Source organism: Coregonus clupeaformis, unplaced genomic scaffold (genome assembly GCF_020615455.1).
Source record: "Coregonus clupeaformis isolate EN_2021a unplaced genomic scaffold, ASM2061545v1 scaf0176, whole genome shotgun sequence".
NCBI lineage: Eukaryota > Metazoa > Chordata > Actinopteri > Salmoniformes > Salmonidae > Coregonus > Coregonus clupeaformis.
The window spans coordinates 105,146-119,381 of record NW_025533631.1 but is presented as its reverse complement, the minus strand read 5'-3'; the positions used below and the strand labels follow the sequence as shown (position 1 = coordinate 119,381).

General features: G+C 45.3%; 1 protein-coding gene across 1 annotated transcript in view; it reads left to right on the top strand.

The window, feature by feature from the left end:
* The window catches only part of LOC121574695 (storkhead-box protein 1-like), a 35,921-nt gene extending 21,900 nt beyond the window's left edge, over nt 1-14,021 (top strand). The window contains exons 2-4 of the mRNA XM_041887237.2: nt 8,935-9,087; nt 9,400-12,271; nt 13,232-14,021. Of these exons, the coding sequence (XP_041743171.2) occupies nt 8,935-9,087; nt 9,400-12,271; nt 13,232-13,385 (3,179 nt within the window). The 3' untranslated portion in view covers nt 13,386-14,021. The remainder of the gene's footprint in view (nt 1-8,934; nt 9,088-9,399; nt 12,272-13,231) is intronic.
* Nucleotides 14,022-14,236: the final 215 nt, after the last annotated feature.

The window sequence follows — 14,236 nt, the reverse complement described above, 5'->3', positions numbered from 1 at the left end:
TAGCACATGGTAGTAGGCTATAAGCGCGAATGTTCCATTTGCGGAAAACACCTTCATCAAAAGTGACCCCAAATGCAATTATGCATGTAATGCTTTTATTATAAAGGTGCATTTCTATGGTGAAAATTATCTTCCCCAAACTTGAAACTCACGTGTTGCTTATGTATGCCAGTTAGGCTCTACACCCCTTGTAAAGCGGAATAATGTGCTTAATTTTAAGAAGTTATTTGGCCACTTCAGTAGTGATACAAACCTTTTGTGATACAAAAAAGGCTTTTTCTTATGCTGGGCATCATTCACAAGTGATAATATATAATTCACAAGTGATAGGCTAATATTGTTACCTATCAGACTTCTTGATTTAATATTGTCTTTACATATACTAATTAATATACAGTACCAGTCAAAAGTTTGGACACACCGTGTCTCACAAAGACACGGCGGTTGGAACCAAAAATCTCAAATTTGGACTCCAGACCAAAGGACACATTTCCACCGGTCTAATGTCCATTGCTCATGTTTCTTGGCCCAAGCAAGTCTCTTATTATTATTGGTGTCCTTTAGCAGTGGTTTCTATGCAGCAGTTTTGATGTCTTCACTATTATTCTACAATGTAGAAAATAGTAAAAAATAAAGAAAAACCCTTGAATGAGTAGGTGTTCTAAACGTTTTGACCGGTAGTGTAAGTAGTTTTTTTGTGTATCTATATCAACTTGTACTTTTTCTCCACTACATTCCTAAAGAAAATAATGGACTTTTTACTCCATACATTTTCCCTGACACCCAAAAGTACTCCTTACATTTTGAGTGCTTAGCAGGAAAGGAAAATGGTCCAATTCACACACTTATCAAGAGAACATCCCTGATCATCCCTACTGCCTCTGATCTGGCAGACTCACTAAACACAAATGCTTAGTTTGTAAATTATGTTTGAGTGCTGGAGTGTGCCCCTGGCTATCGGTAAATTTAAAAAATCATGCCGTCTGGTTTGCTTAATATAAGGATTTGAAATGATTTATACTTTTACTTTTGATACTTAAGTATATTTAAAACCAATACTTTTAAACTTTTACTCCAGAAGTATTTTACTGGGTGACTGTCACTTTTACTTGAGTCATTTTCTTTAAGGTATCTTTACCTCTACTCAAGTATGACAATTTGGTACTTTTTCCACCAATGGTTACCGCAATTATGTTACTGGGTGTAAATCCACTTCACTTGCAGTAGTTCAATAACCAAAATATACACTACCGGTCAAAAGATTTAGAACACCTACTCATTCAAGGGTTTTTCTTTATTTTTACAATTTTCTACATTGTAGAATAATAGTGAAGACATCAAAACTATGAGTAGTAACCAAAAAAAAGTGTTAAACAAATCAAAATATATTTTATATTCAAATAGCCACCCTTTGCCTTGACGACAGCTTTGCACACTCTTGGCATTCTCTCAACCAGTTTCATGAGGTAGTCACCTGGAATGCATTTCAATTAACAGGTATGCCTTCTTAAAAGTTCATTTGTGGAATTTCTTTCCTTAATGCGTTTGATCCAATCAGTTGTGTTGTGACAAGGTAGGTGGGGTATACAGAAGATAGACCTATTTGGTAAAAGACAAAGTCCATACTTTGGCAAGAACAGCTCAAATAAGCAATGAGAAACGACAGTCCATCATTACTTTAAGACATGAAGGTCAGTCAATACGGAACATTTCAAGAACTTTGAAAGTTTCTTCAAGTGCAGTTGCAAAAATCTTCAAGCGCTATGATGAAACTGGCTCTCATGAGGACCGCCACAGGAATGGAAGACCCTGAGTTACCTCTGCTGCAGAGGATAAGTTCATTAGAGTTACCAGCCTCAGAAATTGCAGCCCAAATAAATGCTTCACAGAGTTCAAGTAACAGACACATCTCAACATCAACTGTTCAAAGGGGACTGTGTGAATCCGGCCTTCATGGTCGAATTGCTGCAAAGAAACCACTACTAAAAGACAACAATAATAAGAAGAGACTTGCTTTTGCCAAGAAACATGAGCAATGGACATTAGACCGGTGAAAATGTGTCCTTTGGTCTGGAGTCCAAATTGGAGATTTTTGGTTCCAACCGCCGTGTCTTTGTGAGACGCGGTGTGGGTGAACGGATGATCTCCGCTTGTGTATTTCCCACCGTAAAGCATGGAGGAGGAGGTGTTATGGTGTGGGGGTGCTTTGCTGGTGACACTCTCTGTGATTTATTCAGAATTCAAGGCACACTTAACCAGCATGGCTACCACAGCATTCTGCAGCGATACGCCATCCCATCTGGTTTGGACTATCATTTGTTTTTCAACAGGACAATGACCCAACACACCTCCAGGCTGTGTAAGGGCTATTTGACCAAGAAGGAGAGTGATGGAGTGCTGCATCAGATGACCTGGCCTCCACAATCCCCCGACCTCAACCAAATTGAGATGGTTTGGGATTAGTCGTAGTCCTTGTTGATAGTTGTACGGTTTGTTAAACTTTGAAATCAATGGTTTTTGTTTAGCATACAATTTAAGTGAGAAATCTGAGTCTCTGCGCAATTCTGTTACCATGGAAATGCCCTTCCTCCATCTCTCCCACAAGACTGTTAAGGCGTCCGCATGTTTTCCATTCGAAACAGTTCGTACACATATACACACACACACACAAAAGTATGTGGACACCCCTTCAAATAAATGGAGTCTGCTATTTCAGCCACACCCGTTGCTGACGGGTGTATAAAATCAAGCACATGCAGTCTCCATAGACAAACATTGGCAGTAAAATGGCTTTACTGAAGAGCTCAGTGACTTTCAACACGGCACCGTAATAGAATGCCACCTTTCCAACAAGTCAGTTTGTCAAATTTCTGCCCTGCTAGAGCTGCCCCAGTCAATTCTTAGTGCTGTTATTGTGAAGTGGAAACGTCTAGGAGCAACAATGGCTCAGCTGCGAAGTGATATGCCACACAAGCACACAGAACGTGAGCACTGAGTGCTGAAGCGCTTAACACGTAAAAATCATCAGTCCTCGGATGCAACACTCACTACCGAGTTCCAAACTGCCTCTGGAAGCAATGTCAGCACAAGAACTGTTCGTCGGGAGCTTCATGAACTCTACCTGCCCCAATGCATAGTGCCAACTATAAAGTTTGGTGGGGGAGGATTAATGGTCTGGGGCTGTTTTCTCATGGTTTGGGCTTGGCCCTTTTAGTTCCAGTGAAGGGAAATCTTAACACTACAGCATACAATGACATTCTAGACGATTCTGTGCTTCCAACTTTGTGGCAACAGTTTGGGGAAGGCCCTTTCCTGTTTCAGCATGACAATGCCCCCATGCACAAAGCGAGGTCCATACAGAAATGGTTTGTTGATCGGTGTGGAAGAACTTGACTGGCCTGCACAGAGCCCTGACCTCAACCCCATCAAACATCTTTGGGATGAATTGGAATGCCGACTGTGAGCCAGTCCTAATCGCCCAACATCAGTGCCGACCTCACTAATGCTCTTGTGGCTGAATGGAAGCAAGTCCCCGCAGCAATGTTACAACATCTAGTGGAGGCTGTTATAGCAGCAAAGGGGGGCCAACTCCATATTAATGACCATGATTTTGGAATGAGATGTTCGACGAGCAGGTGTCCACATACTTTTGGTAATGTAGTGTATATTATGACGCTATTTTGTGAAATGTTAGTTTGTTTTAGTCTTTGGCAAGTTTTTTTTCGGCTGTTCGTGCGCACAACCTTTTTTCTCCAGGCAAGCCGAAGCCTACGCCCCTTTGTTGGTGATTAGTCAACAGTAAGGATTCTTCAATGAAGTGTTTGTTGTCATTCAACCAAAGACGACTCGTTTTCATGCAAATTTTTTCACTTGAGAAATACTGCACCAAACATCTTAGTTAGATGTAAAATTGCGTGACTAAGATCTCTGCAAAAACGTCAAAATTAATGACAGATTTCTTGAGTTCTCTTAGATTAATTCTGACTATTTTGAGGAAGTGTATACTGGCTACGGCATCTCAATATGGACAAAGTACTATTGTCCTTTTTTTTTTTTTCAAGCGAAGGTCTTTTTAAGGGAGTATGCGAGCTCAGCTAGGCACCAGCCGAACCGAGGCATTCGGAAGCCCTAAGTCCCAGCCATTAGCTGTTGCTAGTCAGCCTGGAAGCCATTGCTCTAGGAAGTGAGCACAATAGAGTTAAGACCTAATGGGAGGAACACTCAGTGAGACATCAGCTCTGAGGATTAGACTGAGCGTTAAGCAGCCTGTTGTCAGTGGTGAGGGTGTATGGGGGTTAGGGGTTGAAGGAATATGTTGTCTGGCTGTGCCCACAATCCTTCAGTACCCTCCCTTATCACAGGATCAGGATGTTTAAGAAGTAAGAACATACCTCTCCCACTAGTGGGCTGTGGATAAGTGGCTGCTGTGGCTTAACACTGACTGATAAAAGGCCTTGTTGTTGTCAGCTTAATTCCTCTGCTTAACATACTGTATCTCATTAGACAAAAGCTCAGCAAAATGAATGACAAGATGTACAGTACGTTATATCAGTTACACACCTCACATTGGGCATGTTTGTGTGTGTTTCAGGATTTATGAGCATTTTAACTTCTTTGCTGTGTTTGCAAACCCTTTCTAGTCTCCTCCAGAGATATGTACAGTGAGGGAAAAAAGTATTTGATCCCCTGCTGATTTTGTATGTTTGCCCACTGACAAAGAAATGATCAGTCTATAATTTTAATGGTAGGTTTATTTGAACAGTGAGATACAGAATAACAACAAAAATATCCAGAAAAACGCATGTCAAAAATTTTAGAAATTGATTTGCATTTTAAAGTCGGAAATAAGTATTTGACCCCCTCTCAATCAGAAAGATTTCTGGCTCCCAGGTGTCTTTTATACAGGTAACGAGCTGAGATTAGGAGCACACTCTTAAAGGGAGTGCTCCTAATCTCAGTTTGTTACCTGTATAAAATACACCTGTCCACAGAAGCAATCAATCAATCAGATTCCAAACTCTCCACCATGGCCAAGACCAAAGAGCTCTCCGAGGATGTCAGGGACAAGATTGTAGACCTACACAAGGCTGGAATGGGCTACAAGACCATCGCCAAGCAGCTTGGTGAGAAGGTGACAACAGTTGGTGCGATTATTCGCAAATGGAAGAAACACAAAATAACTGTTAATCTCCCTCGGCCTGGGGCTCCATGCAAGATCTCACCTCGTGGAGTTGCAATGATCATGAGAACGGTGAGGAATCAGCCCAGAACTACATGGGAGGATCTTGTCAATGATCTCAAGGCAGCTGGGACCATAGTCACCAAGAAAACAATTGGTAACACACTACGCCGTGAAGGACTGAAATCCTGCAGTGCCCGCAAGGTCCCCCTGCTCAAGAAAGCACATATACAGGCCCGTCTGAAGTTTGCCAATGAACATCTGAATGATTCAGAGGAGAACTGGGTGAAAGTGTTGTGGTTAGATGAGACCAAAATCGATCTCTTTGGCATCAACTCAACTCGCCGTGTTTGGAGGAGGAGGAATGCTGCCTATGACCCCAAGAACACCATCCCCACCGTCAAACATGGAGGTGGAAACATTATGCTTTGGGGGTGTTTTTCTGCTAAGGGGACAGGACAACTTCACCGCATCAAAGGGACGATGGAGAGCGCCATGTACCGTCAAATCTTGGGTGAGAACCTCCTTCCCTCAGCCAGGGCATTGAAAATGGGTCGTGGATGGGTATTCCAGCATGACAATGACCCAAAACACACGGCCAAGGCAACAAAGGAGTGGCTCAAGAAGAAGCACATTAAGGTCCTGGAGTGGCCTAGCCAGTCTCCAGACCTTAATCCCATAGAAAATATGTGGAGGGAGCTGAAGGTTCGAGTTGCCAAACGTCAGCCTCGAAACCTTAATGACTGCAAAGAGGAGTGGGACAAAATCCCTCCTGAGATGTGTGCAAACCTGGTGGCCAACTACAAGAAACGTCTGACCTCTGTGATTGCCAACAAGGGTTTTGCCACCAAGTACTAAGTCATGTTTTGCAGAGGGGTCAAATACTTATTTCCCTCATTAAAATGCAAATCAATTTATAACATTTTTGACATGCGTTTTTCTGGATTTTTTTGTTGTTATTCTATCTCTCACTGTTCAAATAAACCTACCATTAAAATTATAGACTGATCATGTCTTTGTCAGTGGGCAAACGTACAAAATCAGCAGGGGATCAAATACTTTTTTCCCACACTGTATATAATGACGAGATGCTCATGTCTCTGCCCTGACAATGGGAGTCGTTGTCTCAACGGTGGGAAGGCAGGCTTAGGTCCAAAATAAGCCCATAGAAACGCATTTGTCTTATTTTGGACCGATTTTGGCGAGAGTGAAACCTTTTGCTTCGTCCCTTCCTCTCTGGCTCCTCAGACTGCCTCAGGTGTGTGTGCGTGCATGTATTTGTGTGCGTGTGCATGTATGCCATACATGTCTAACCTTACCATGGCAGCCATCTGATTAGTGGTTTATTTTCGCTGCCTCCGCCATAAGTGGTTCAAGTGTGTGAGGGAGGTGAATGTTTACTCTGCAGGGAGAGGTGTGCCAGACAGTTTTAGCTGAGTGGTCTAAGGAGTGGTGGGAGAAACACACATACATACACACCACAGGGTTTAACCACAGACATGTTTCTTACATTTTCTAACACGAATACATGCAGCCTACTTGAAATATCTGACAAGAATTTGTCGATACAGCATGTGTTGTCGGTGAGTAAAAACCAATATCCCAGGTCTTTATGAGATAATGGTCACTGCCCTGTGTCTGTCTGTGTTTGGGTATAGTTCAACTCTCTAAGAAGAATAGTAGACCTATACTATCTGTAAATACCAGGCTTGTTGGTAGGCTAATCATTTAACAGCTCAGGGTGGGAAAGCACTAAAGTGGCCATCCCAGATTGAGTTAACCTCTTATAATGTAACCTATAGTTAAATATTAAGAACTGTTGTAGTAGCCACTAGGCAGTGTGTACATATAACCACTCGAGCAAGCAAAAGAAAAAACTCCAAACTGTGAACTTGAATCAAGGTGTAACTAAATTGCCTCAAACTCCATTGTATGCCCATAAGCCCAGTCCTGTTAAAGGGATACTTCGGGATTTTGGCAATGAGGCCATTTATCTACTTCCCCAGAGTCAGATGAACTAGTGGATACCATTTTCTCTGCTGCCGCACGGCAAGAGGTGCCAGTGCATCAAGTCTGACACCAACAGGCTCCTGAACAGCTTCTATCCCCAAGCTATATGACTGAAAAATAGCTAACAAAATAGCTACACTGACTGAGTTTACCTTGTATCTTTATTGACCTTTTATTTCAATATTTGCACTGTCTCTATGCACACTCACAGGGCCCTACACACTCACACACACTGTCACTCCAACACACACACAAACACTCACGCCATCATTTTCTCACTCACACATAATATGCATATACATTTATATTGACTCTACTCTGCTTATCTTACCCTGTTGCCTAGTCCCCTTACCCCTATACATATCTACTACCATCACTCCAGTATCCCTGCACATGTACATATGGTATTGGAACTGACTTTTTAAATATTTCCTGTATATAGTATGCTTACTTACACAATAAAGTAAGTTAAGTATTTCATATTTCCTATTCTTATTTCTCGTGTGTGTTTTTTCTAGTAATTATTGTTGGGTTTTGAGTTTGAAAGAAAGGCATTTCACTGTACTTGTGCATGTGACATTAAAACTTGAAACTATCCCTTTAAGGGGGGATGAGATGGTCTTTATGGTTTTTGTTATCTCTCCCTCTCTCTGAGGTGGCTTCCAGACTGTAGATTCGTGTCATTGGAATGCTGTCAGACAGCCCTCGAGTTGTGTGTGTGTGTGTGTGTGTGTGTGTGTGTGTGTGTGTGTGTGTGTGTGTGTGTGTGTGTGTGTGTGTGTGTGTGTGTGTGTGTGTGTGTGTGTGTGTGTGTGTGTGTGTGCGCCACAGGAGGTTGGTGGCACCTTAATTGGGGAGAACGGGCTCTTGGTAATGGCTGGAGCGTAAATTAGTGGAATGGTATCAAATACATCACACATGGTTTCCATGTCATTCCATTTCCGCCGTTCCAGCCATTATTATGAGCCGTCCTCCCCTCAGCAGCCTCCACTGGTGAGAGAGAGTGAGTGAGAGCGGTCTGAGCTTTGTACGGTTTGCAATGCACAAGAACAAACTGCCTGTAAAATGCTCTCTTTCTCTCCCTCCCTCCCTCTCTCTGTCTCGCTCTCCCTCTCTTTTAAACATACATTTAGTTTAGGTATGTTTCTTGGATCACAAGAAAATTCCCAAAAGTGTGTGGCCGGGTTCTAGCAGCTGAAGACACAGTATGATATAGAGATGATATGTAATAGCCTGGCAGGCAGAACTTGTGGTCACTTCTGTGGGAGTAATTACATTCCATGGTCACTCCCAGCATATATGGAATACCGCAATCCATTCCAGTATTAATGGAATTCCAATGGAAGTCAGCCCTGGTCTACATTACTCACTGGACCACCCGCATTCAAAAATCTCAACTTGGGCGTGACAGGATAATTTTTTACAGGCAAAAGGATCTAGACCACAAAGTAAAAGTTGCAAACATGACAGAAGTAAGTTATTTTGACTGGCAAAAACAGGCTTGATGAAGACCAACTGTGGTCATAACATTGCTACTACATTAAAACTCAACATCAACAGATGTGGGTATCACCCAGATGTATGTGTGTGTTACACCAGTCTAGCCAGGTGTGTGTGTGTTACACCTTTCTAACTACGTGTGTGTGTGTGTTACACCAGTCTAGTTAGGTGTGTGTGTGTTACACCTTTCTAACTACGTGTGTGTGTGTGTTACACCAGTCTAACTACGTGTGTGTGTGTTCCAGGTGACCTGTCCCCAGTGCAGATGTCTCCAGTGCCCCAGTCTCAGTTCATCCCTCTAGCCGAGGTCCTCTGCTGTGTCATCTCTGACATGAACTCCTCCAACATCACCGTCAACCAGGAAGCCCTCATCAGTCATATGACCAAGGCTCACCAAGGTAACATATACAGATGTATGGGGAGAGCTTCAGGGCATATCCTTACATACAGTACATTCAACCACAGGTGCTCCTGCAATAGGGGAATTGTAGTTGGCAAAAAGGGGAGAATGATATCTAGTGTATTAAGTCTAATGCTTAGTCTCAACTGGAAGTTTTCAGCCTGGCTGTACATTAGTTGAGCCCATCTGCAGATATACAGTAACTTTTGTGGGATTTAAAGGAGATAAACTGTATTAACTAATGTGGCTGAACCTCTTTTTCTCTCTCTCTCTCTCTCTCTCTCTCTCTCTCTCTCTCTCTCCCTGCCAGGTATGACCATCCCTACTCAGGACATCCTGTACAACGCTCTGGGCTCGTTGATCAAAGAGAGGAAGATCTACCACACAGGAGAGGGCTACTTCATTGTCACTCCTCAGACCTACTTCATCACCAACAGCCTGGTGAGAGAGAAGAGCTGGTGGACCTCAGGGTCTGGAGACAATGAGCTGCCATCCCCTCCCCCCATCACCTACCTGCTCAGTAATGACACTCTGGAGAGCCACCCACAGTCCCCCCTGGTGACCCACTGCAAGTCCTGCAGCTGCTTTGCCCCTGCCCATAACGTGACCAATGCTGCTACTACGGCCACTATAGGTGCCACGGTTCCTCCATCCGTCCCAGACCAGCACTTGGTTTCTGTTTCTATTAGCGAATGCACAGGGAAGAGCCTGAAGTGGCCTAGAGACCACAAGCCTCAAGTCCAGCACCAGTCGACCTCGACGGCCGCAGACTACCAGATTAGAGAGGTCAGCAAGACCACTACGGCTACCACCACTGCCACTAGCCGTAAGGACAAAGACAAAGATGGCAAGGAGAAACCAGGGAGGAGGTTTGGCCTCAGCCTCTTCAGGAGGAACGGAGGGAAGAAGGAGAAAGTGAAGAAAGAGTACGCCTTGTTCTCAGGTCAGTTCCCTCCAGAGGAGTGGCCGGTGAGGGACGAGGAGGATCTGAACAATCTGCCCAGAGACCTGGAGCACGCCATTATCAGACGCATCAACCCTGAGCTCACTGTTGACAACCTGACACGCCACACTGTACTAATGAAGAAACTGGAGGAGAGAGGAGGGGAGAGAGGGATGGAAACGGAAAGACGAGGGGAAAGAGGGGTGGAAAGGGATAGAGGGTTGCACAAGGGGGACAGGGTAGACGGAGGGGACAAGTGTGTGGACAAGGGCATGTCCACTGAGATCCTAAACCGCTCCAAGCCCAGACACCACCACTCCTCTCGGGCCGGACTAGGAGCAGGGGCTGGGGGCAGGAGATCTACCTCCAAGGCCTCTCGCAGTAAGAGGAGGGCCCATTCCTCCAAGGAGAAACGGAGAGACAGGCAGAAGACTAAGGCCCCAGTGTGTGTGGATGTGGACCCAGACAGGGATGACCTGGTCTCCTCTTGCCTCAGACCAGAGGTCCCTATTGATGAAACAGACCACAGAGAGGAGCCAGGAGCGGTGGAGGGGAAAAGCCTCTATAAGAAACGCATTGACAACCCCTTTGATGGTCAACCACCTGGGAAAGATACAGCCACAACCCAGACTGTGGCACCTACCATGACCCACAAAGAACAGAGGAGGAGAGAGGGAAAGGAAGTGAAGGAGGGGAAAGAGGGAAAGACTTCAGGGGGAGGGAGGAGAGAACTAGCGGGACACCGCTCCAAATCCTGGGACCCGCACAAAGCGAAAGCAACTGCTGCTGACACACAGCATGCTGGGAAGTCTCGTACAGCCGAGGACAGGTCATGTGACCGTCTCCACGAGAGGGGGTTCACCACCGAACCCCTCCTCCTGGCCCTCTCTGACACCAAACCACCCAGAGAATTACCGTTAGACTACAGCTCGTCCTACCCCCAGAGCAGCACACTAAGGATTGACGACAAGGTTAGATATCAGAGGGAGGGAAAGAACAGAGGGAGGAAGAGCAAGGAGGGAGGGAAGGAGAAGGAAGGAAAGCATAGGACGACACAGCAAGTAGAATATGGCAGTACAACGGACCATAGACACCCAGCAGTAACAAGCCAAACCCTGGATTCTGATGCCAACCTCCCTAGTACCCATCCCTATAACTCAGTCCCTGCCCACCCGTACGACCAGGCCATGCCTTGGCCAAAGCCTGCTGTGCATCGCAGGCACTCCTTCAAACACACAGACACACAGGGAGACCTAACCCACAGGCCTGACCTGCTCTCCTCTCACCAACAGGCCTGCAGTACCACCCCCAAACAGCATGGGCTGGTACACAGCAGTGGTGGCAGTAGAGAGCACAGGAGTCCAGGGCATGGGCAGAGGGACAGTGATGGGTTAGTAGTGGAGAGGAATGGCATTATGATAGAGAGTGATGAGTTTATAGAAGATGATCACAGGCTTTACCAGAGAGCAGAGGAAGAAGATGAGGATGCCTGTAGTTCTCTGTATCTGAGTGAGGAGGGAGTCATTGACAACAGAGAGGTCTATCAAACACGCATGTCTCACTATCATGACTCTCAATCCCTCTACCATGATCCTAAGACCATATACCAAGACACTATCACCCACTACCACGACCAACCTAACTCCCCTTACCACGAGCCCCAACCCCACTGCCCCAACCCCCATTCCCTCCAAGGAGACTGGAACAGCACTTATCCGGAGGAACACTCTTCCACCATCCACCAAGACCCCCCTCTGTCCCCCCACAGCCCCCACAGACAGGAAGAGGAGAGGTGGGTCAGGGTGAGCGGCTCTAACCTTAACCACCGCAGCCACCCATCCCCAGGTACCCACAGCGATCCCATCCCCAGACGAGGAGATCCAATCCCGGGGGAGCGAAGGCAGGACTCCATCCTCTCCCTGAAAGCTCTAGAGGGTTTGGCGCCTCCTGAGGCGGCAGACAGCAGCATCTTTGACTACTGCCAGACCAGTGAGGTGGAGTCGGATGCTGAGACCCTCCATAAATCAGCAGACGAGGGGGACAGGGAGTCGTCTCACTGGGGGTGCGGAGTAGAGGAGGAGGAAGAAAAGGGTGGCTTTGAGACCCTGGGGGAGAGAGGAGGCCCTCAGACCTCAAGCGCCAGTATGGTCATGCCCAGTGGAACTGGACGGGGAGAGATAATGGGGGAGGCGGGGGAGAGTCAGAGCAACATGGGAGACAGCGGGATAGACTCGCCACGGTGAGTTTCTTTCTCTGTATTAAAATGTTGATGATCATCGTAACTTTTTTTTATGGATTGCAGTTATACCACTTTTCACAAAAGGTCTCATTATATTTTGTGGAGTGATTGTGACAATTTGTCACTTGCAAGGTATTATTAAATGACCATGATATTCATCAGCATTAGTCTATTTTACAAAAGACAAAGGACTATGCCCCAGGAATGGCCTTCATTTGTAGTGTAATCTCAGTAGAACTCTTCTAGGCAGCAGTACCTATCCTGCTCCCATCCTCTCCTGTGTGAGGTCCCAGTCAACCAGAAAACAGAACAGAGGCACTTGGCCCTTAAATCCCCCGTTTATTTGTCTTCTCGCCTGCGGCCTCGACCCCTATCTCCAGCTGTAACCCTCTCTCTGTGGCTGAGATAGAGGCTACAGAGCCTATAGTGCTGGCCCAGGGAGGGTGGAGGAATGTGGAGATGCAGAAAATAAGCTACGGCAGGGAGTAGTTAGATGACCAATGACCCTGGTCGGTGGTGACTTCTCTCTCTTCCCTTTTCATGTAAATGGTGATAAAGCTGAACAAACACCCCATAGCCAATTACACCAGGCAGTATTTAGACAGAGGGGAATGATTATAGTGATTAATGTAATTACTTTGGAATGGGTACACCCTCATGTTTAAAACAGAGAGAGGGGAAAAGGGAAAATGTTTTTCCATTAACTTTATAAGGACTTGGCTTTTTCCCTTTTGTGGTGAAGAGCAGAGTTTTTTCATCTGGATTTCACAGTATAGTTAGTGTGTGTGGGTGTGTGACTATCAGTGTATTGCATATTGTATTTATATCCAACTGATATGGTTAATCTCCCCAGTCCCAACAGGACCGGTTTGTGTTTGTGTGCACACGCGTGTCCATTTTATAATAATTTATATTTATACTATGCATTTACACCCTGTTCTTCTATGTTACTCCCTACAGGACTCGTGTGAGTCTGGCAACCAACAACACAGTGATTCTGGAGGGTCTAAAGAGGAGAGGTTTCCTACAGAACCTGGAGAAACTGCACTCTAAGAGCTCAGCCATGCGACCACAGAGCTCTCTGCTACAGCTCACACCAGTCATGAACGTATGAGACCATAGGCCCCCTGATGCAGCTCCGTGGGAGGGATCATGAGCTCCCTGATGCAGCTCTGTGAGGGACTATGAGCTCCCTGATGCATCTCCGTGTTAGGGCCCATGAGTCCCCTGATGCAGCTCCCTCTGTTCTACCACCGAAAAGCATGGGAAGTAGGAACACTATGCTATCAGATATGGGGTACACATACCCAGTCTTTATGGACTTACAGCATCTATTTGTTTCACTGCTGTCATAAATCTGCTGTGAACCTCTAACTTTTCCTCATTGTCTAGCCTGGTTATATATCCTGTCCTCCAGGGCTACAGTGTATATTAGCAAGTCATGGGTGCTCAACTCCAGACCTACCCCAGTGGAGGTCTTTGTACAGGTGTATAGTCTATTTTTCCCATTCTGTATATAGCATTTAACAAGAATATCCTGAGAGACGTATTTGGCTGCGTTAAATGCATGATCAATCGATAGGTGGTATGGATGTAAGAGGTTGTACTCTGAGTTACCTTTGTTTTTCACTACATTCAACTTGGCCTGAAATGACAAAATAACTCAGATAGAGGTTAAAGATCCAGTACTTCATTTTCATACCTTTCCTTGTCACCATGTGTAACACAAATAAATCTTTATGTACCACAAGCCACCTCCTCACTGAATGTGTCAGATGACATGTGTACACTCACAAGAAAATAAGGTGACACTACTACTACCTACCTTTTCACCTGAAATGACTAGATTTACAAGAGGAATTCCAATGAAAGGCAAAGAAGTTTATTCACATCACTCAGGAAAGGTTGGTACAAACCTGAGCCTGGCAGACAGCTGATAAGCTAAGCCTTGGGTGTTGGTGGAGG